Source organism: Hypanus sabinus, chromosome 3 (genome assembly GCF_030144855.1).
Source record: "Hypanus sabinus isolate sHypSab1 chromosome 3, sHypSab1.hap1, whole genome shotgun sequence".
Taxonomy (NCBI): domain Eukaryota; kingdom Metazoa; phylum Chordata; class Chondrichthyes; order Myliobatiformes; family Dasyatidae; genus Hypanus; species Hypanus sabinus.
This window is the reverse complement of record NC_082708.1, coordinates 193,405,217-193,427,054: the sequence shown is the minus strand read 5'-3', so window position 1 is coordinate 193,427,054 and position 21,838 is coordinate 193,405,217. Positions and strand designations below refer to the sequence as shown.

Here is a 21,838-nt window from a genome sequence, read left to right as displayed (position 1 = left end):
CCCAAGTGTGTCAATCAGGATGGAAGAGGACTGAACATGCAGGCACAGTTTCACCCAAAACATTGACAAATCTATCCCAAGCTACTGCTCAAGCTGATGAGTCAGATCAGTACAGGCTCTTCGGTCTCAACAGACCTACTCCCAAATCAATCTAAACAACACAGCCCAGAGACCTCTGTTTTTCTATCAACAATCTGAGAGTCTCTTGAATGTCTCTACTGTATCGGTCGGTCTTTGCCCCCACCCTCGACAGGGTAAAAAATATCTACCTCTGACAGTCTCCTTGCACTTTCCTGCAATCACCTTAAAATTATGCCCCCTTGTACTAGCCATTTCCATCCTGGGGAAGTCTCCGGCAGTCCACTCAATCTTTGCCTCTTTTGATCTTCTACACCTCTCTGACATCATCTCTCATCCTACTTCACTCCAAAGAGAAAAGTGCAAGGTCACTCAGCCTATCCTCATTGCCCGCACTCTGATAATAAATTTTACTTTGAACTTTCGTTGCTACCACCAGAGGGCAGGATCAGGATCCACTCATTCCCTCCACTATCACCTTTCTGAATGGACAATGAACCTATATACACAGCCTCAGAATTTATTATGCTCTCTTTTTGCAGTTTGGTTGCTACTGTAGGAACAATGTGGTAGAACCGAGTAGAGAATAGATTCTTCAGGATGCTGCAGCTACAGGCTGTGTTTATTCTAATAAACAGAAGAAAGTTCATCATGCAGAGGTACTGAGGACATTCAACGAGTTGCCAGACAAGGTAGTAGAGGCAGGTACATTTATAATATTAAAAAGGCACTGCATCTGAAATATTCAAGGAAAACATGAGGGAGATCTTTGCCAGAGGGTGTTGAGAGCTTGGACATGGGTTTGATTTCAACATTTCAGACAATTTTGGAAGGATATGATCTGGGTGTAGTATTTGAACACAGTACACAGTACAGGCTTTCCGGTCTACAGATTAACCAATCCCCTCACAACCCAATAGTTACTTTCAGAAGCAGAAGGACTATGGCAGATCAGTCCAGAATAGACAGGATGGGCCAAAAAGGCCTGTTTCTGCACTACAGTAATAATGTCCAGAATCTGCAAAATGAGTGTGTAACTCAGCATGGTGGCACAAGTGCCTGTTTCTGTGATGCTGAAAAAGGCCCTGTGGCCCATTATCTGTTCATGCTGACCGTTTTGTGGCTGCGAACCAGGCCATTCGGCCCAGCATCACCATACCAACACTGTTTGTGTCTGCAAATCAGGCCATTCGGCCCATCATTGCACTGTACTTTTAATTATAAACATATTTCCCATAAAACCGTGCTCGTCTCAAATGTCACAGTGCTTCAGTTGCCAGTTCGGATGCTTCCTGAAGGCATAGTCTCAGGCACTGCATTTTGGATCTCAAACATTCTCCATATTAACAATCCTCCAAACATTCAAGTCTCCCAGTTGAACCCCTGCACCATGACTCTGGCACCACCAAGGTGGAAAAGTTATTTTCTCCACCCCACCCTCAGGTACGGCACTTCTGTAGTGTTACCACATCCTTCCAAGAGAGGGGAAACCACAATTGTACATAACTCTTATCAGGGTGGCTAACCCAGCAACAAGGAAATTGCACCATAACCTCCATGAGTGCAAACATTCATGTGCTTTCCTCTCCACCTGGTCCTTCACTGAAAAACACCAGGGCACAGTAGACAATAGACAATAGGTGCAGAAGTAGACCATTCGGCCCCTCGAGTCTGCACCGCCATTCTGAGATCATGGCTGATCATTCACTATCAATACTCAGTCCCTGCCTTGTCCCCATATCCCTTGATTCCCCTATCCATCAGTTATCTATCCAGCTCCTTCTTGAAAGCATCCAGAGAATTGGCCTCCACCGTCTTCCGAGGCAGTGCATTCCACACCTCCACAACTCTCTGGGAGAAGAAGCTCTTCCTCAACTCTGTTTTAAATAACTGACCTCTTATTCTCAATCCATGCCCTCTGGTACTGGACTCTCCCAACATCTGGAACATATTTCCTGCCTCAATCCTATCAAATCCTTTAATTATCTTAAACGTTTCAATCAGATCCCCTCTCAATCTCCTCAATTCCAGCGTGTACAAGCCCAATCTCTCTGCGTAAGACAGCCCTGCCATCCCAGGAATCAACCTAGTGAATCTACGCTGCACTTCCTCAATTGCCAGAATGTCCTTCCTTAAACCTGGAGACCAAAACTGTACACAATATTCCAGGTGTGGTCTCACCAGGGCCCTGTACAAATGCAAATGGAGATCCTTGCTCTTGTACTCAATTCCCCTTGTAACAAAGGCCAACATTCCATTTGCCCTCTTCAGTGCCTGTTGCACTTGCTCATTCACCTTCATTGACTGGTGAACTAGGACTCCTAGGTCTCTTTGCATTTCTCCCTTACCTAACACTACACCGTTCAGACAATAATCTGCCCTCTTGTTCCTGCTTCCAAAGTGGATAACTTCACATTTATTCACATTGAATGACATTTGCCAAGTATCTGCCCACTCACCCAGCCTATCCAAGTCTCCCTGTATTCTCCTAACGTCCTCTTCGCATGGAAGGGACAGGTCTGTCACTGCACAACACCAGGGTATGGTACCGGTGGGGTGTAGCTTGTCACAGTCTAACACCAGGGTGCAGGACCAGTGCAGACAGTCTGTCACTGTACAACACCGGGGTACAGTACTGGTGGGACAGTTCTGTCCGTTACAACACCGGGGTACAGAACCGTTGGGGACAGGTCTGTCTCTGTATAACACTGGGGTACGGTACCGGTGGGGACGGGTCTGTCACTGTACAACACTGGGGTACGGTACTGTCCAGTACTCCCGCCCCACTGACCATGACTTCTGCTTGCTCCCCTCTCTCTACCCAGTTGTGCCCATGCTCTGGGATTGCTGTCCCTCTCCCTCCGGCAGTCAGTACAAAGTCTGCACTGGCACAGCCATCAGTTCTGCTGATTCACTCTCAGCTGCCTCGGACCTGATGTCTGTTCACTGCCCTCCAACAATCTCCAGAGTGATGTTCACACATGCATTGCTGACAGCCTGCCTACAGCATCCGCTCACTCTGCTTGACTGTAGTGAGACAATAGACAACAGGTGCAGGAGGCCATTCGGCCCTTCGAGCCAGCACCACCATTCAATGTAATCATGGCTGATCATCCACAATCAGTACCCCGTTCTTGCCTTCTCCCCATATCCCTTGACTCTGCTATCTTTAAGAGCTCACAGCCGGCACACTCCCTGAACAGACCCCTCTGCCCGCACTCTCCCTGAACGGACCCCTCAGCCCGCACTCTCCCTGAACTGACCCCTCTGCCCGCACTCTCCCTGAACGGACCCCTCAGCACGCACTCTCCCTGAACGGACCCCTCAGCCCGCACTCTCCCTGAACGGACCCCTCAGCCCGCACTCTCCCTGAACGGACCCCTCAGCCCGCACTCTCCCTGAACGGACCCCTCAGCCCGCACTCTCCCTGAACGGACCCCTCTGCCCGCACTCTCCCTGAACGGACCCCTCTGCCCGCACTCTCCCTGAACGGACCCCTCAGCACGCACTCTCCGTGAACGGACCCCTCAGCCCGCACTCTCCATGCTGAACGGACCCCTCAGCCCGCACTCACCCTGAACGGACCCCTCTGCCCGCACTCTCCCTGAACGGACCCCTCAGCCCGCACTCTCCCTGAACGGACCCCTCAGCCCGCACTCTCCCTGAACGGACCCCTCAGCCCGCACTCTCCCTGAACGGACCCCTCAGCACGCACTCTCCCTGAACGGACCCCTCAGCCCGCACTCTCCCTGAACGGACCCCTCAGCCCGCACTCTCCCTGAACGGACCCCTCAGCCCGCACTCTCCCTGAACGGACCCCTCAGCCCGCACTCTCCATGCTGAACAGACTCCTCACGTTGAACGAACTGAGTAAGTATTTTGCTGCAGTCTTCATATTGAAGACACTAGTATTATGCCAGAAGTTCCAGTCCTGTCAGAGGGCAGAAGTAAATGAAGTCACTATTACTAGGGAGAATGGTCTCGGTAAACTGAAGGGTTTGAAGATAGATGAGTCACGTGGCCCAGATAGTTTACCCACACGGTTATGAAAGAGGTGGCTGACGTTGATTGTAAAGGCATTAGTAATGACCTTTCAATAATCAATAGAATCTGGAATGTTCCAGGGGACTGGAAAATTATAAATGTAACTCCACTCTCCAAGAAGGGAGAGAGGGAGAAGAAAGGAATCTGCAGCCTAGTTTGTGGGAAAATGTTGGAGCCAGTTGTTAAGGATGTGGTTTCAGGACACTTGGAGGCACATGATCAAATAAGCCATATTCAGCATGGTTTTCTTAAGGGAAAATCTTGCCTGACAAATCTGTTGTAATTCTTTGAAGAACTAAGTATATAGGCATGCACTTTGGTAGAAGAACTGAAAGTGTAAACATTTTTCTAAATAGAAAGAAAATTCAAAAATCTTTGGTGCAAGTGAACTAACTTGGGAGGCCTTGGGTGGATTCCCTAAGGGTTAATTTGTACATTGAGTCTCTAGTGAAGAAGGCAAATATGATTTTGCAATCATTTCAAGAGGACTAGAACATAAAAGCAAGGATATAATTCTGAGACTTTGTAAAGCACTGGTGAGGCCTCACTTGGGAGTACTACGAGCAGTTTTGGGCCCCTCATCTAAGAAAGAAAGTGCTGACACTGGAGAGGATTCAAAGGAAGCTGAAGGAAACATTTCCAGGATTGAAAGGCTCATCACCTGAGAAGTACTTGATGACTCTGGGCCTATACTTACTGGACTTCAGAAGAATGAGGGGAGGATCTCATTGAGACCTATTAAATGTTGAAAGGCCTCAATAGAGTGGATATGGAGAGGATTGCTCCTGTAGTGGGGAAGTCTAGGTCCAGAGGACACAGCCTCAGAAAAGTGGAGCATTCATTTAGAATGGAGATGAGGAAGAATTTCTTCAGCTAGAGAGTGGAGTATCTGTAGAATCTGTTGCCACAGTGGCTGTGAAGGCCGAGTTATTGGGTATAGTTAGGGCAGATGTTGATGACGACATGAAGGTATATGGGGAGAAGGCAGGAGATTGGGACTAAGAAGGGAAAATTGGATCAGCCATGATGAAATGGCAGAGCACAGTTGATGGGCCTAATTCTGCTCCTATATCTTATGGTGATATGCTTTCTTTACCACCCTGTCAGCCATTTTTATGGAGCCACATACCTGGACCCATGATGCCTCTATTCAGGATCCTGACATTAACTGTGTACTCTTCTTTTATGTTTAACTTTCTGAAGTGCAGCACATCACACTTGCCTGGACTAAACTCCACCTGTCACTTCTGCACCCATACCTGGAACTGATCTACAAATACCCTGCTGTATCCTTTGGTAGTCTTTGTCCAATCCTCAACGCCACCAATATTGCCAATTTACTCTCCTACCTCACCTAATTTTCATCACAGACAGCACAGACCCCAGTACAGATCTGTGTGGAACACCACCAGTCAGATCTCCAGCCAGAATAATATCACAAACACCACAGACCCCAGTACAGATCTGTGTGGAACACCACCAGTCAGATCTCCAGCCAGAATGATATCACAAACACCACAGACCCCAGTACAGATCCGTGCAGAACACTATCAGTCAGATCTCCAGCCAGAATAATATCACAAACACCACAGACCCCAGTACAGATCTGTGTGGAACACCACCAGTCAGATCTCCAGCCAGAATGATATCACAAACACCACAGACCCCAGTACAGATCTGTGTGGAACACCACCAGTCAGATCTCCAGCCAGAATAATATCACAAACACCACAGACCCCAGTACAGATCTGTGTGGAACACCACCAGTCAGATCTCCAGCCAGAATGATATCACAAACAGCACAGACCCCAGTACAGATCTGTGTGGAACACCACCAGTCAGATCTCCAGCCAGAATAATATCACAAACACCACAGACCCCAGTACAGATCTGTGTGGAACACCACCAGTCAGATCTCCAGCCAGAATGATATCACAAACACCACAGACCCCAGTACAGATCTGTGTGGAACACCACCAGTCAGATCTCCAGCCAGAATAATATCACAAACACCACAGACCCCAGTACAGATCTGTGTGGAACACCACCAGTCAGATCTCCAGCCAGAATAATATCACAAACAGCACAGACCCCAGTACAGATCTGTGTGGAACACCACCAGTCAGATCTCCAGCCAGAATGATATCACAAACACCACAGACCCCAGTACAGATCCGTGCAGAACACTATCAGTCAGATCTCCAGCCAGAATAATATCACAAACAGCACAGACCCCAGTACAGATCTGTGTGGAACACCACCAGTCAGATCTCCAACCAGAATGATATCACAAACACCACAGACCCCAGTACAGATCTGTGCAGAACACTATCAGTCAGATCTCCAGCCAGAATAATATCACAAACAGCACAGACCCCAGTACAGATCCGTGTGGAACAACACCAGTCAGAGATCTCCAGCCAGAATAATATCACAAACAGCACAGACCCCAGTACAGATCTGTGTGGAACACCACCAGTCAGAGATCTCCAGCCAGAATAATATCACAAACACCACAGACCCCAGTACAGATCCGTGCAGAACACTATCAGTCACAGTTTTGACCAGTAGCCAATCTGGACATCGAGAGGTGACTTCAATCAGGGTAAAAGGTAGCAGCGGGTCAGTACAGCACAAAAGAGCTTTGACCAGCGACTAGTCAGTGTTTGGGATTGATTAGCAAGAGCAAATTATAGAAAGGCAGGGGCAAGTGCAGCGGCCATCATCTGAGCAGACAGAGTCTTCAGGCTTTAGCTCTTCAAGGCTTCAGTCAGGGAAAGAAAAGCTCAAGTTTTTTTTCCTTCTCTTTATATCCACTCAGCTAGGACAGTAGAGATAATGGACAGAATAGTTGAATGCTCCTCCTGCAGGATGTGGGAAGGCATGGAGGCCTCCTGTCCCTCACGACTACAACTGAGACTCGTGCATCCAGTTGTAGATTCTAACAAACTGTATGAAGGAGTTGGAGCTGGAACCAGATAAACTCCGGATCACTCGATAGGACATAGAGAGGTGTAGGTCACAGGAAACTGGGTAACTGTCAGGAAGGGGAAAGGAGTTAAGCAGCCAGTGCAGAGTACCCCTCAACAACAAGTGCATTGCTTTGGATATTGTCAGGGGGAGGTGACCTAACAGAGGAAAGTCACAGTGGTTGAGTCTCTGGCACAGATAGGGGATTCATTAGTTAGGGGAACGTACAGGAGGTTCTGTGGGCAAGAACAAGATTCCCGGATGGTATATTGCCTGCCAGGAGCCAGGGTCTGGTATATCTTTGATCGAGTCCTTAGCATTCTTAAGTGATCAGCCAAAAATCGTGGTCCATGTAGGTAAAAGTGACATGAGTAGGACAGGTGACAAGGTTCTGCATAGGGAGTTCAGGGAGTTAGACAGTAAGTTAAAGGGCAGGACCAACACACACAAAATAATGGAGGGACTCAGGAGGCCAGGCAGCATCTAGGAAGAGTACAGTCGGCAGGACAGGAGGAAAAAAGCTGAGCAGTAGATTTAAAAGGTGGGGGGGGGGGGGGGGAGAGAAAAACCAGGTGATCGGTGAAACCTGGAGGAGGAGAGGATGAAGTAAAGAGCTGTGAAGTTGATTGGTGAAAGAGACAGGAGACCATGGAAAAAAGAAAAGGGAGAGGAACGCCAGAGGGAGGTGATGGGCGGGCAGTGAGAGGGAGAAAAGGGATAGGAAATCGTGAAGCAGAGGGTTGGGGGGGGGTGGGGGGAGAAGTTTAGGAAATCGATGTACATGCCATCACATCAGGGGCTACCCAACAGGAATACAAGGTGAGTTGAGAGGGTGAACAGCTGTAAGTTCCATATAACTACATAACAATTACAGCGAAGAAACAGGCCATCTCGGCCCTTCTAATCTGTGTTGAACGCTTACTCTCACCTAGTCCCACCTACCTGCACTCAGCCCATAACCCTCCATTCCTTTCCTGACCATATACCTATCCAATTTTACTTTAAATGACAATACCGAACCTGCCTCTACCACTTCTACTGGAAGCTCATTCCACACAGCTACCACTCTCTCAGTAAAGAAGTTCCCCCTCGTGTTACCCTTAAACTTTTGCCCCCAACTCTCAACTCATGTCCTCTTGTTTGAATCTCCCCTACTCTCAATGGAAAAAGCCTATCCACGTCAACTCGATCTATCCCCCTCATAATTTTAAATACCTCTAACAAGTCCCCCCTCAACCTTCTATGCTCCAAAGAATAAAGACCTAACTTGTTCAACCTTTCTCTGTAACTTAGGTGCTGAAACCCAGGTAACATTCTAGTAAATCTCCCCAGTACTCTATTTTGTTGATATCTTTCCTATAATTCGGTGACCAGAACTGTACACAATACTCCAGATTCGGCCTTACCAATGCCTTGTACAATTTTAACATTACATCGCAACTCCGATACTCAATGCTCTGATTACATACACATCACTGAGGACCTCACATGGACTGTACCTAGCAGCTGTGTGGTGAAAAAAGCACAACAGCATCTCTTTCACCTCAGACGGTTGAAGAAGTTTGGCATGAGTCCCAAAATCCTAAGGGCTTTCTACAGGGAAACAATTGAGAACATCCTGACTGGCTGTATCACTGCCTGGTCTGGGAACTGTAATTCCTTCAATCGCAGGACTCTGCAGAGAGTGGTGCAGACAGCCCAAAGCATCTGTAGGTGTCAATTTCCCATATTCAGGACATTTACAGAGACAACTGCGTAAAAAGGCCCAAAGGATCCAAGTCACACCAACCATAAACTGCTACCATCTGGGAAACGGTACCGCAGCATAAAAACCAGGTCCAACAGGCTCTGGGACAGCTTCTTCCACCAGGCCATAAGACTAATTAATTCACACTGATACAATTGTACTTCTATGCTAATTTGATTGTCCTGATGTACATACTAGTTATTACTAATTACTATAAACTGCACATTTAGATTCAGACGTAATGTAAAAATTATTACTCACGCATGTGAAGGATGTAAGAAATAAAGTCAATTTAATTCAATTCACATTGGTGTTTAAATCAGAGTGGCAGGGGGATGGGGACCAGTGTGAAGAACAGTTAGTAGAGAGGTTGTGGAGGCAGATGTTAGTAAGACCTCAGACAAAGTCGGGAATCAAAAGGTTGAACATGGTGCAACTAGTGCACTGAGCTGTATATATGTCAAGGCAAGACGTATTGTAGAAAAGGTGGATAGCAACACTGAAGCTGGTTGATAAACACCGGCAACGTGTAGTGAGGAAAGGCTGTTGATAGAACAAAACTGCAGTCAACAGGACAAGTTGCAAAGTAAAAAGCGGACAAAATCAAAAGGGGAATACAGGAATATGACTGAAGGTGTCATATTTCAATGCATGCAGTGTACAGAATAATGCAGATGAACTTGCAGCACAGTTGCAAATTGGCAGGTATGACACTAGGCATCACTGAATCACGGCTGAAAGAAGATTATAGCTGGGAGCTTAATGTCCAAGGGTACACATTGTATCAAAAAGACAGGCAGGAAGGCAGAAGGGGTGATGTTGCTCTGCTGGTGAAAAAAATCAAATCAAATCACTAGAAAGAGGGTTAGAAGGTCCTGCATCATTGTGGATAGAGCTAAGGAACTGCAAGAGTAAAAAGACCTTGATGGGAGTTGTATCTTGACCCTTAAACTGCAATAAGGATGTGGCTGACAAATTACAACGGCAGATAAAAATGCATGCTAAAAGGGCAATGTTACAATAAATAGTCATGGAGGATTTCATAATGCAGGTAGATTGGGAAAATCAGATTGGTGCTGGATTCCAGGAGAGGGAGTTTGCCTACGAGATGGCTTTTTAGAGCAGCTCATGGTTGAGCCCACTGAGGAATCAGCTATTCTGGACTGGGTATTGTTCAATTAACCAGAATTGATTAGAGAGCTTAAGGTAAAAGAACCCTTAGGAGTAAGTGATCATTATCACTTTGCAAAGTAAGGTTATCCACTTTAGGAGTAAGAACAGGAAGGCAGATTATTATCTAAACGGTGTAAAGTTAGGTAAGGGAGAAATACAATGAGATCTAGGAGTACTTGTTCATCAGTCACTGAAGGTGAATGAGCAAGTGCAGCAGGCAGTGAAGAAGGCTAATGGAATGTTGGCCTTTATTACTAAGGGAATTGAGTACAAGAGCAAGGAAATCCTCTTGCATTTGTACAGGGCCTTGGTGAGACCACACCTGGAGTATTGTGTACAGTTTTGCTCTCCAGGGTTAAGGAAGGACATCCTGGCTGTAGAGGAAGTGCAGCATAGATTCACAAGGTTAATTCCTGAGATGTCAGGACTGTCTTACGCAGAGAGGTTAGAGAGACTGGGCTTGTACACGCTGGAATTAAGGAGATTGAGAGGGGATCTGATTGCAACATATAAGATTATTAAGGGATTGGACAAGATAGAGGCAGGAAATATGTTCCAGATGCTGGGAGAGTCCAGTACCAGAGGGCATGGTTTAAGAATAAGGGGTAGGTCATTTAGGACAGAGTTAAGGAAAAACTTCTTCTCCCAGAGAGTTGTGGGGGTCTGGAATGCACTGCCTCAGAAGGCAGTGGAGGCCAATTCTCTAGATGCTTTCAAGAAGGAGCTAGATAGGTATCTTATGGATAGGGGAATCAAGGGATATGGGGACAAGGCAGGAACTGGGTATTGATAGGAGATGATCAGCTATGATCTCAAAATGGCGGTGCAGGCTCGAAGGGCCGAATGGTCTACTTCTGCACTATTGTCTATTACTATATGATGGAATTCACCATATCCTTTGATGCCCTGACTGATCAGGAAACTATCAACTTCTTCGTTAAATATACCCACAGAATTGGCCTCCACCATGACAGAGCATTCCACAGATTCAATACTCTCTGGTGGAAGAAATTTCTCCTTACCTCTGTTCCAAAAGGTCATCTCTTAATTCTGAGGCTGTGCCTTCTAGTTCTGGATACCCCCACCATAGGAAACATCCTCTCCACATCCACCCTATTTAGTCCTTTCAACATTCAATAGGTTTCAATGAAATCCCCACACATTCTTCTAAATTCCAGTGATTAAAGGCCCAAAGCTGCCAAACGCTCCTCATATGTTAACCCCTTCATTCCAAGAATTATCCTTGTAAACCTCCTCTGAACTCTCTCCACTGACAACACATCCTTTCTGAGATATTGGGCCCAAACTGATGACAATACTCCAAGTGTGGCATGACTGGTGTCTTATAAAGGCTTAGCATTATCTCATGTTTTTATAGTCTATTCCCCCTGAAATAAATGCTAACATTGCATTTGCCTTCTTTACCACAGATTCGACCTGTAAATTGACCTTCTGGGAGTTTTGTACGAGAATTCTTAAGTCTCTCTGCGCCTCTGATGTTTGAGCCTTCTCCCCACACACTCCTTTTACCAAAATGCATTATCATACACTCCCACTTACTTCCATTTGCCAACTTTTTGCCGATTCGTCCAATTTGTCTAAGACGTGCTGCAATCGAATTGCTTCCTCAGCACTACTTACTACTCCACGTATCTTCGTATCTTCAGCAAATTTTGCCACAAAACCATCAATTCCATTATACAAATCATTGACAATGTGAAAACGTATTGACCGCTGAGGGACACCACCAGTCACTGGCAGTCAACCAAAGACCCTTTATTCCCACTCACTGCCTCCTGCCTGTCAGCCATTCCTCTATCCATGCCAGGATCTTTCCTGTAATGTCACAGGATTTTATCTTGTTTAGCAGCCTCATGCGTGGGACCTTATCAAATGCCTCATTTGATATGCTGAAACTGGACAGGGTTCAAAAGAGGTTCACAAAAATGATTCTAGGATTGAATGGTTTGTCATACGAAGAGTGTTTGATGGCACTGAGCTTGTTTTCAGAAGAATGAGGATTGACCTCATTGAAAAACTATCTCATGGTGAAAAACCCTTCACAGAGTGGATGTGAAGAGGATGTTTCCTTTGGTGGGACCAGACTACACAGCGTCAGAATAGATGTGCATGTTTTTAGAACAGAGGTTTGTAGGAATTACTTCAGCCAGAGAGTGGTGAATATGTGGAATTCTGTGCCACAGGCAGACATGGAGGCCAAGTCTTTCTGCATATTGAAGGCAAACTTGACAGATTGGTCAAGACATGAAGAGTTAGGGGGAGAAGGCAGGAGATTGGGGTTGAGAGGAAAATTGGATCAGCCAAGATAAAGTGGCAGAGCAAACTCGATGGGCCAAATAGCCTAATTCTGCTTCCATTTCTTACGGCTTTATGGTCTAAGTGCGTCAACAGGCACCCGGTGGAGCTCCCTCCCCCACCGGGACGATCCCTCAGTACCGCCCTCCCCCACAACAAGGAGACTCTCTCAGTACCGCCGCACAGCCCGTTTCATACCCGCTGCTGCCGTTTGCTGACGCCCCGAGAAATTGGGCCTGGGGGCGCCACCGGGCTCAAGGCCGGTCTCATGCCGCAGGTGCTCAGCCCAACTGCCGGAATCCGCTGTCTACTATTCCGGCCCACTCCCGGCGCCCGTGTCAGCTATGCTGTACCCGGCAACCGTGCGGTACTCTCGGCCCCGCTGCCGCCGCCGCCGCCGCCGCCGCCGCCGCCCTTGTCCAGTGTCCGGACTCGGACTCGGACTCGGCCCCGCGGCCGCTGCCCGTGTCCCGTGTCCCGTGTCCCGTGTCCGGACTCGCTGCCGCTGCCGCTGCCGCTGCCGGTCTCCACACTCCAGCAGCAGATGCTGCGTCAGTGCGGCCGCTGGGTCCTAGCGCTCACCAGAACACATGAAAAAATCGGGATCACAGAGTCTGCGTCGCACAACTGTCCATTCAGAGTGAGAACAACGAGCTGCGCACACCCCACACTCGCACACCGCAGTCACCCCACACTCGCACACCGCACAGTCACCCCACACTCGCACACCGCAGTCACCCCACACTCGCACACCGCACAGTCACCCCACACTCGCACACCGCAGTCACCCCACACTCGCACACCGCACAGTCACCCCACACTCGCACACCGCACAGTCACCCCACACTCGCACACCGCACAGTCACCCCACACTCGCACACCGCAGTCACCCCACACTCGCACACCGCAGTCACCCCACACTCGCACACCGCACAGTCACCCCACACTCGCACACCGCACAGTCACCCCACACTCGCACACCGCAGTCACCCCACACTCGCACACCGCACAGTCACCCCACACTCGCACACCGCACAGTCACCCCACACTCGCACACCGCACAGTCACCCCACACTCGCACACCGCAGTCACCCCACACTCGCACACCGCAGTCACCCCACACTCGCACACCGCACAGTCACCCCACACTCGCACACCGCACAGTCACCCCACACTCGCACACCGCACAGTCACCCCACACTCGCACACCGCAGTCACCCCACACTCGCACACCGCACAGTCACCCCACACTCGCACACCGCACAGTCACCCCACACTCGCACACCGCACAGTCACCCCACACTCGCACACCGCACAGTCACCCCACACTCGCACACCGCACAGTCACCCCACACTCGCACACCGCACAGTCACCCCACACTCGCACACCGCAGTCACCCCACACTCGCACACCGCACAGTCACCCCACACTCGCACACCGCACAGTCACCCCACACTCGCACACCGCACAGTCACCCCACACTCGCACACCGCAGTCACCCCACACTCGCACACCGCAGTCACCCCACACTCGCACACCGCACAGTCACCCCACACTCGCACACCGCACAGTCACCCCACACTCGCACACCGCAGTCACCCCACACTCGCACACCGCACAGTCACCCCACACTCGCACACCGCACAGTCACCCCACACTCGCACACCGCACAGTCACCCCACACTCGCACACCGCACAGTCACCCCACACTCGCACACCGCACAGTCACCCCACACTCGCACACCGCACAGTCACCCCACACTCGCACACCGCACAGTCACCCCACACTCGCACACCGCACAGTCACCCCACACTCGCACACCGCAGTCACCCCACACTCGCACACCGCACAGTCACCCCACACTCGCACACCGCACAGTCACCCCACACTCGCACACCGCACAGTCACCCCACACTCGCACACCGCACAGTCACCCCACACTCGCACACCGCACAGTCACCCCACACTCGCACACCGCACAGTCACCCCACACTCGCACACCGCAGTCACCCCACACTCGCACACCGCACAGTCACCCCACACTCGCACACCGCACAGTCACCCCACACTCGCACACCGCACAGTCACCCCACACTCGCACACCGCAGTCACCCCACACTCGCACACCGCAGTCACCCCACACTCGCACACCGCACAGTCACCCCACACTCGCACACCGCACAGTCACCCCACACTCGCACACCGCACAGTCACCCCACACTCGCACACCGCAGTCACCCCACACTCGCACACCGCACAGTCACCCCACACTCGCACACCGCACAGTCACCCCACACTCGCACACCGCACAGTCACCCCACACTCGCACACCGCACAGTCACCCCACACTCGCACACCGCACAGTCACCCCACACTCGCACACCGCAGTCACCCCACACTCGCACACCGCACAGTCACCCCACACTCGCACACCGCACAGTCACCCCACACTCGCACACCGCACAGTCACCCCACACTCGCACACCGCACAGTCACCCCACACTCGCACACCGCACAGTCACCCCACACTCGCACACCGCACAGTCACCCCACACTCGCACACCGCACAGTCACCCCACACTCGCACACCGCACAGTCACCCCACACTCGCACACCGCACAGTCACCCCACACTCGCACACCGCACAGTCACCCCACACTCGCACACCGCACAGTCACCCCACACTCGCACACCGCACAGTCACCCCACACTCGCACACCGCACAGTCACCCCACACTCGCACACCGCAGTCACCCCACACTCGCACACCGCAGTCACCCCACACTCGCACACCGCACAGTCACCCCACACTCGCACACCGCACAGTCACCCCACACTCGCACACCGCACAGTCACCCCACACTCGCACACCGCGCAGTCACCCCACACTCGCACACCGCGCAGTCACCCCACACTCGCACACCGCGCAGTCACCCCACACTCGCACACCGCGCAGTCACCCCACACTCGCACACCGCAGTCACCCCACACTCGCACACCGCAGTCACCCCACACTCGCACACCGCACAGTCACCCCACACTCGCACACCGCAGTCACCCCACACTCGCACACCGCACAGTCACCCCACACTCGCACACCGCACAGTCACCCCACACTCGCACACCGCACAGTCACCCCACACTCGCACACCGCACAGTCACCCCACACTCGCACACCGCACAGTCACCCCACACTCGCACACCGCACAGTCACCCCACACTCGCACACCGCACAGTCACCCCACACTCGCACACCGCACAGTCACCCCACACTCGCACACCGCACAGTCACCCCACACTCGCACACCGCACAGTCACCCCACACTCGCACACCGCACAGTCACCCCACACTCGCACACCGCACAGTCACCCCACACTCGCACACCGCAGTCACCCCACACTCGCACACCGCAGTCACCCCACACTCGCACACCGCACAGTCACCCCACACTCGCACACCGCAGTCACCCCACACTCGCACACCGCACAGTCACCCCACACTCGCACACCGCACAGTCACCCCACACTCGCACACCGCACAGTCACCCCACACTCGCACACCGCACAGTCACCCCACACTCGCACACCGCAGTCACCCCACACTCGCACACCGCACAGTCACCCCACACTCGCACACCGCACAGTCACCCCACACTCGCACACCGCACAGTCACCCCACACTCGCACACCGCACAGTCACACCACACTCGCAGACCGCACAGTCACCCCACACTCGCACACCGCACGGTCACCCCACACTCGCACACCGCACGGTCACCCCACACTCGCACACCGCACAGTCACCCCACACTCGCACACCGCACAGTCACCCCACACTCGCACGCCGCACAGTCACCCCACACTCGCACACCGCAGTCACCCCACACTCGCACACCGCACAGTCACCCCACACTCGCACACCGCACAGTCACCCCACACTCGCACACCGCACAGTCACCCCACACTCGCACGCCGCACAGTCACCCCACACTCGCACACCGCACAGTCACCCCACACTCGCACACCGCACAGTCACACCACACTCGCACACCGCACAGTCACACCACACTCGCACACCGCACAGTCACCCCACACTCGCACACCGCCGCACAGTCACCCCACACTCGCACACCGCACAGTCACCCCACACTCGCACACCGCCGCACAGTCACCCCACACTCGCACACCGCACAGTCACCCCACACTCGCACACCGCACAGTCACACCACACTCGCACACCGCCGCACAGTCACCCCACACTCGCACACCGCCGCACAGTCACCCCACACTCGCACACCGCACAGTCACCCCACACTCGCACACCGCCGCACAGTCACCCCACACTCGCACACCGCACAGTCACCCCACACTCGCACACCGCACAGTCACACCACACTCGCACACCGCCGCACAGTCACCCCACACTCGCACACCGCCGCACAGTCACCCCACACTCGCACACCGCCGCACAGTCACCCCACACTCGCACACCGCACAGTCACACCACACTCGCACACCGCACAGTCACACCACACTCGCACACCGCACAGTCACACCACACTCGCACAACGCACAGTCACCCCACACTCGCACACCGCACAGTCACACCACACTCGCACACCGCACAGTCACACCACACTCGCACACCGCACAGTCACCCCACACTCGCAGACCGCACAGTCACCCCACACTCGCACACCGCACAGTCACCCCACACTCGCACACCGCACAGTCACACCACACTCGCACACCGCACAGTCACACCACACTCGCACACCGCACAGTCACACCACACTCGCACAACGCACAGTCACACCACACTCGCACACCGCACAGTCACACCACACTCGCACACCGCACAGTCACCCCACACTCGCACACCGCACAGTCACACCACACTCGCACACTGCACAGTCACACCACACTCGCACACTGCACAGTCACCCCACACTCGCACACTGCACAGTCACCCCACACTCGCACACTGCACAGTCACACCACACTCGCAGACCGCACAGTCACACCACACTCGCAGACCGCACAATCACACTAGCACACTGCAGTCACACCACACTCGCACACTGCACAGTCACACCACACTCGCACACTGCACAGTCACACCACACTCGCAGACCGCACAATCACACCACACTCGTACACCGCACAATCACACCACTCGCACACCGCACAATCACCACACTCGCACACCGCAGTCACAACACACTCGCACACCGCAGTCACAACACACTCGCACACTGCACAGTCACACCACACACGCAGACCGCACAGTCACACCACACTCGCAGACCGCACAGTCACACTAGCACACTGCAGTCACACCACACTCGCACACTGCACAGTCACACCACACTCGCACACTGCACAGTCACACCACACTCGCACACTGCACAGTCACACCACACTCGCACACTGCACAGTCACCCCACACTCGCACACTGCAGTCACCCCACACTCGCACACCGCAGTCACAACACACTCGCACACTGCAGTCACACCACACTCGCACACTGCAGTCACACCACACTCGCAGACCGCACAATCACACCACACTCGCAGACCGCACAATCACCACACTCGCACACCGCACAATCACACCACTCGCACACTGCACAATCACACCACACTCACACACCACACAATCACCCCACACTCACACACTGCACAATCACCCCACACTCGCAGACCACACAATCACACCACACTCGCACACTGCACAATCACCCCACACTCACACACTGCACAGTCAATCACCTGTCTGTACATTCCAGGCACCCACCACTCTCTGTGTAAAAAAACTTGCTCATCAAATCTCCACTGAAATTACCACCTCTTATCTTACATGTATTGCCTGTGGTTCTACACATATCTACCTTGGGGAAAGATACTGTCTATATACTCCATCTATGCCTCTTATAATCCTCAATCAGATCTCCTCTCAGCCTCCACTGCGACAGAGAAAACAAGCAAAGTTTGTTTATCTCGTTATATCACATACTCTCCAATCCAGGTAAATCTCTTCTGCACCCTTCTCAAAGTCTCACCACACTGTCGAAATAACAGCATGGAAATGGACAGGTAGCGTCTGCCGAGGGAGATGGACAGTCAGTGCCCGCAGAGGGAGATTGACAGGTGGCGTCCGCAGAGGGAGATGGACAGGCAGCGTCCGCAGAGGGAGATGGACAGGCAGCGTCCGCAGAGGGAGATGGACAGGCAGCGCCCGCAGAGGGAGATGGACAGGCAGCGTCCGCAGAGGGAGATGGACAGGCAGCGCCCGCAGAGGGAGATGGACAGGCAGCGCCCGCAGAGGGAGATGGACAGGCAGCGTCCGCAGAGGGAGATGGACAGGCAGCGCCCGCAGAGGGAGATGGACAGGCAGCGTCCGCAGAGGGAGATGGACAGGCAGCGTCCGCAGAGGGAGATGGACAGGCAGCGTCCGCAGAGGGAGATGGACAGGCAGCGCCCGCAGAGGGAGATTGACAGGTAGCGTCCGCAGAGGGAGATGGACAGGCAGCGTCCGCAGAGGGAGATTGACAGGCAGCGTCCGCAGAGGGAGATGGACAGGCAGCGTCCGCAGAGGGAGATGGACAGGCAGCGTCCGCAGAGGGAGATGGACAGGCAGCGTCCGCAGAGGGAGATGGACAGGCAGCGTCCGCAGAGGGAGATGGACAGGCAGCGTCCGCAGAGGGAGATGGACAGGCATCGTCCGCAGAGGGAGATGGACAGGCAGCGCCCGCAGAGGGAGGTGGACAGGCAGCGCCCGCAGACGGCGGTGGACAGGCAGCGCCCGCAGACGGGGATGGACAGGCAGCGCCCGCAGACGGGGATGGACAGGCAGCGTCCGCAGACGGGGATGGACAGGCAGCGCCCGCAGAGGGCGATGGACAGGCAGCGTCTGCAGATGGAGATGGACAGGCAGCGTCCGCAGAGGGAGATGGACAGTCAGCGTCCGCAGAGGGAGATGGACAGTCAGCGTCCACCGAGGGAGATGGACAGGCAGCGCCCGCAGAGGGAGATGGACAGGCAGCGCCCGCAGAGGGAGATGGACAGGCAGCGCCCGCCGAGGGAGATGGACAGGCAGCGTCCGCCGAGGGAGATGGACAGGCAGCGCCCGCAGACGGAGATGGACAGGCAGCGTCCGCCGAGGGAGATGGACAGGCAGCCTCCGCAGAGGGAGATGGACAGTCAGCCTCCGCAGAGGGAGATGGACAGGCAGCGCCCGCAGAGGGAGATGGACAGGCAGCGCCCGCAGAGGGAGATGGACAGGCAGCGCCCGCAGAGGGAGATGGACAGGCAGCGCCCGCAGAGGGAGATGGACAGGCAGCGCCCGCAGAGGGAGATGGACAGGCAGCGCCCGCAGAGGGAGATGGACAGGCAGCGCCCGCAGAGGGAGATGGACAGGCAGCGCCCGCAGAGGGAGATGGACAGGCAGCGCCCGCAGTGGGAGATGGACAGGCAGCGTCCGCAGACGGAGATGGACAGGCAGCGTCCGCAGAGGGAGATGGACAGTCAGCGTCCGCAGAGGGAGATGGACAGACAGCGCCCGCAGACGGAGATGGACAGGCAGCGTCCGCAGAGGGAGATGGACAGGCAGCGCCCGCAGATGGCGATGGACAGTCAGCGCCCGCAGAGGGAGATGGACAGTCAGCGCCCGCATAGGGAGATGGACAGTCAGCGCCCGCAGAGGGAGATGGACAGGCAGCGCCCGCCGAGGGAGATGGACAGGCAGCGCCCGCCGAGGGAGATGGACAGGCAGCGTCCGCCGAGGGAGATGGACAGTCAGCACCCGCAGAGGGAGATGGACAGGCAGCGTCCGCAGAGGGAGATGGACAGGCAGCGTCCGCAGAGGGAGATGGACAGGCAGCGTCCGCCGAGGGAGATGGACAGTCAGCCTCCGCCGAGGGAGATGGACAGGCAGCGCCCGCAGAGGGAGATGGACAGGCAGCGTCCGCAGAGGGAGATTGACAGGCAGCGTCCGCAGAGGGAGATGGACAGGCAGCGCCCGCAGATGGCGATGGACAGGCAGCGCCCGCAGAGGGAGATGGACAGTCAGCGCCCGCAGAGGGAGATGGACAGGCAGCGTCCGCCGAGGGAGATGGACAGGCAGCGCCCGCCGAGGGAGATGGACAGGCAGCGTCCGCCGAGGGAGATGGACAGGCAGCGTCCGCCGAGGGAGATGGACAGTCAGCGCCCGCAGAGGGAGATGGACAGGCAGCGCCCGCCGAGGGAGATGGACAGGCAGCGCCCACCGAGGGAGATGGACAGGCAGCGTCCGCCGAGGGAGATGGACAGTCAGCGCCCGCAGAGGGAGATGGACAGTCAGCGTCCGCAGAGGGAGATGGACAGGCAGCGCCCGCAGTGGGAGATGGACAGGCAGCGTCCGCAGAGGGAGATGGACAGGCAGTGTCCGCAGTGGGAGATGGACAGGCAGCGCCCGCAGAGGGAGATGGACAGGCAGTGTCCGCAGAGGGAGATGGACAGGTAGTGTCCATCAGGACAGACTGCAGGGCTCATTTACTGAGGCTGTATACATAGAAGTGAGTAATGAGAGAAGTATGACCACATTAACGGGTGCTTAAATATTGATCAGCCAATAAGGTCGTAACAGTAGGTGACATTCAATTGCTAAAAAGAGAAAATGCTGGAAATCCAAGCAACTCACACAAAACGCTCAAGTTACTCAGGAGGACATGCAGCATCTATGGAGAAGAGTACAGATGACCTTTTGAGCTAAGACCCTTCATCAGGACTGGGAAACGATGAGGAGTCAGTTAAACAAACTGGGAGTAGGGGAGGAAGAACTACAAGGTGATGAGTGAACCTGGGAGGGGTGAAGTAAAGCGCTGGGAAGTTGATTGTTGAAAGAGATACAGGTCTGGAGAAAGGAGAGTCTGATAGGAGAGGACAGAAGGCCATGGAAGAAAGAAAAGGGTAGAGCACCAGAGTGAGGTGATAAGGTGAGAATGGGAAATGGGAATGGGGAAGGGTGAAGGGGGGGCATTACAAGAGTACATAAATGAAGACCCTTCATTTGGACTGCATTGAAAGAGAGACAACATCGTCAGTCTCTTCAGGGCATGCCTACCTTGTAGAAGTTTCTTGCTCCCTTGTGAAGTATTGATTCGGAGGAAATTTACAAGGATGTTGCCCGGACTTGAGAACCTGAGTTATAGGGAAAGATTGAATAGGTTAGAACTGTATTCCCTGGAGCACAGAGGATTGAGCTGAGATTTGATAGGGGTATACAACATTATGAGAGGTTTCGAATGGGTACATGCAAACAGGCATTTTCCACTGGGTTGGGTGGGATTACAACTAGAGGCCAAGGGCTAAGGATGCAAGGTATAATGTTTAAGGGGAACAAGAGGGCAACTTCACTCAGTAGGTGGTGAGAGTATGGAATGAGCTGCCAGCAGAAGTGGTTCAATTTCAATATTTAAGAAAAATTTGGATAGCTACATTGATGGAAGGGGTTTGGATGGGCTATGGA

At 53.3% G+C, this 21,838-nt stretch overlaps 1 protein-coding gene across 4 annotated transcripts in view; it reads right to left on the bottom strand.

Moving 5' to 3' along the window:
• LOC132392016 (dynactin subunit 1-like) overlaps positions 1-21,838 on the bottom strand; it is a 284,878-nt gene that overhangs the window by 172,694 nt on the left and 90,346 nt on the right. For 2 of the 4 annotated variants that reach the window (XM_059965917.1, XM_059965919.1), the window contains exon 2: positions 21,434-21,510. Coding sequence is in view for 2 of the 4 variants with exons in the window: in XM_059965915.1 (XP_059821898.1) it covers positions 12,527-12,598 (72 nt within the window). In the remaining 2 variants the exon portion in view is untranslated. Of the gene's footprint in view, positions 1-12,526; positions 12,794-21,433; positions 21,511-21,838 lie in introns of those variants that run through there. The other 2 variants (XM_059965915.1, XM_059965916.1) reach the window with 2 other exon arrangements.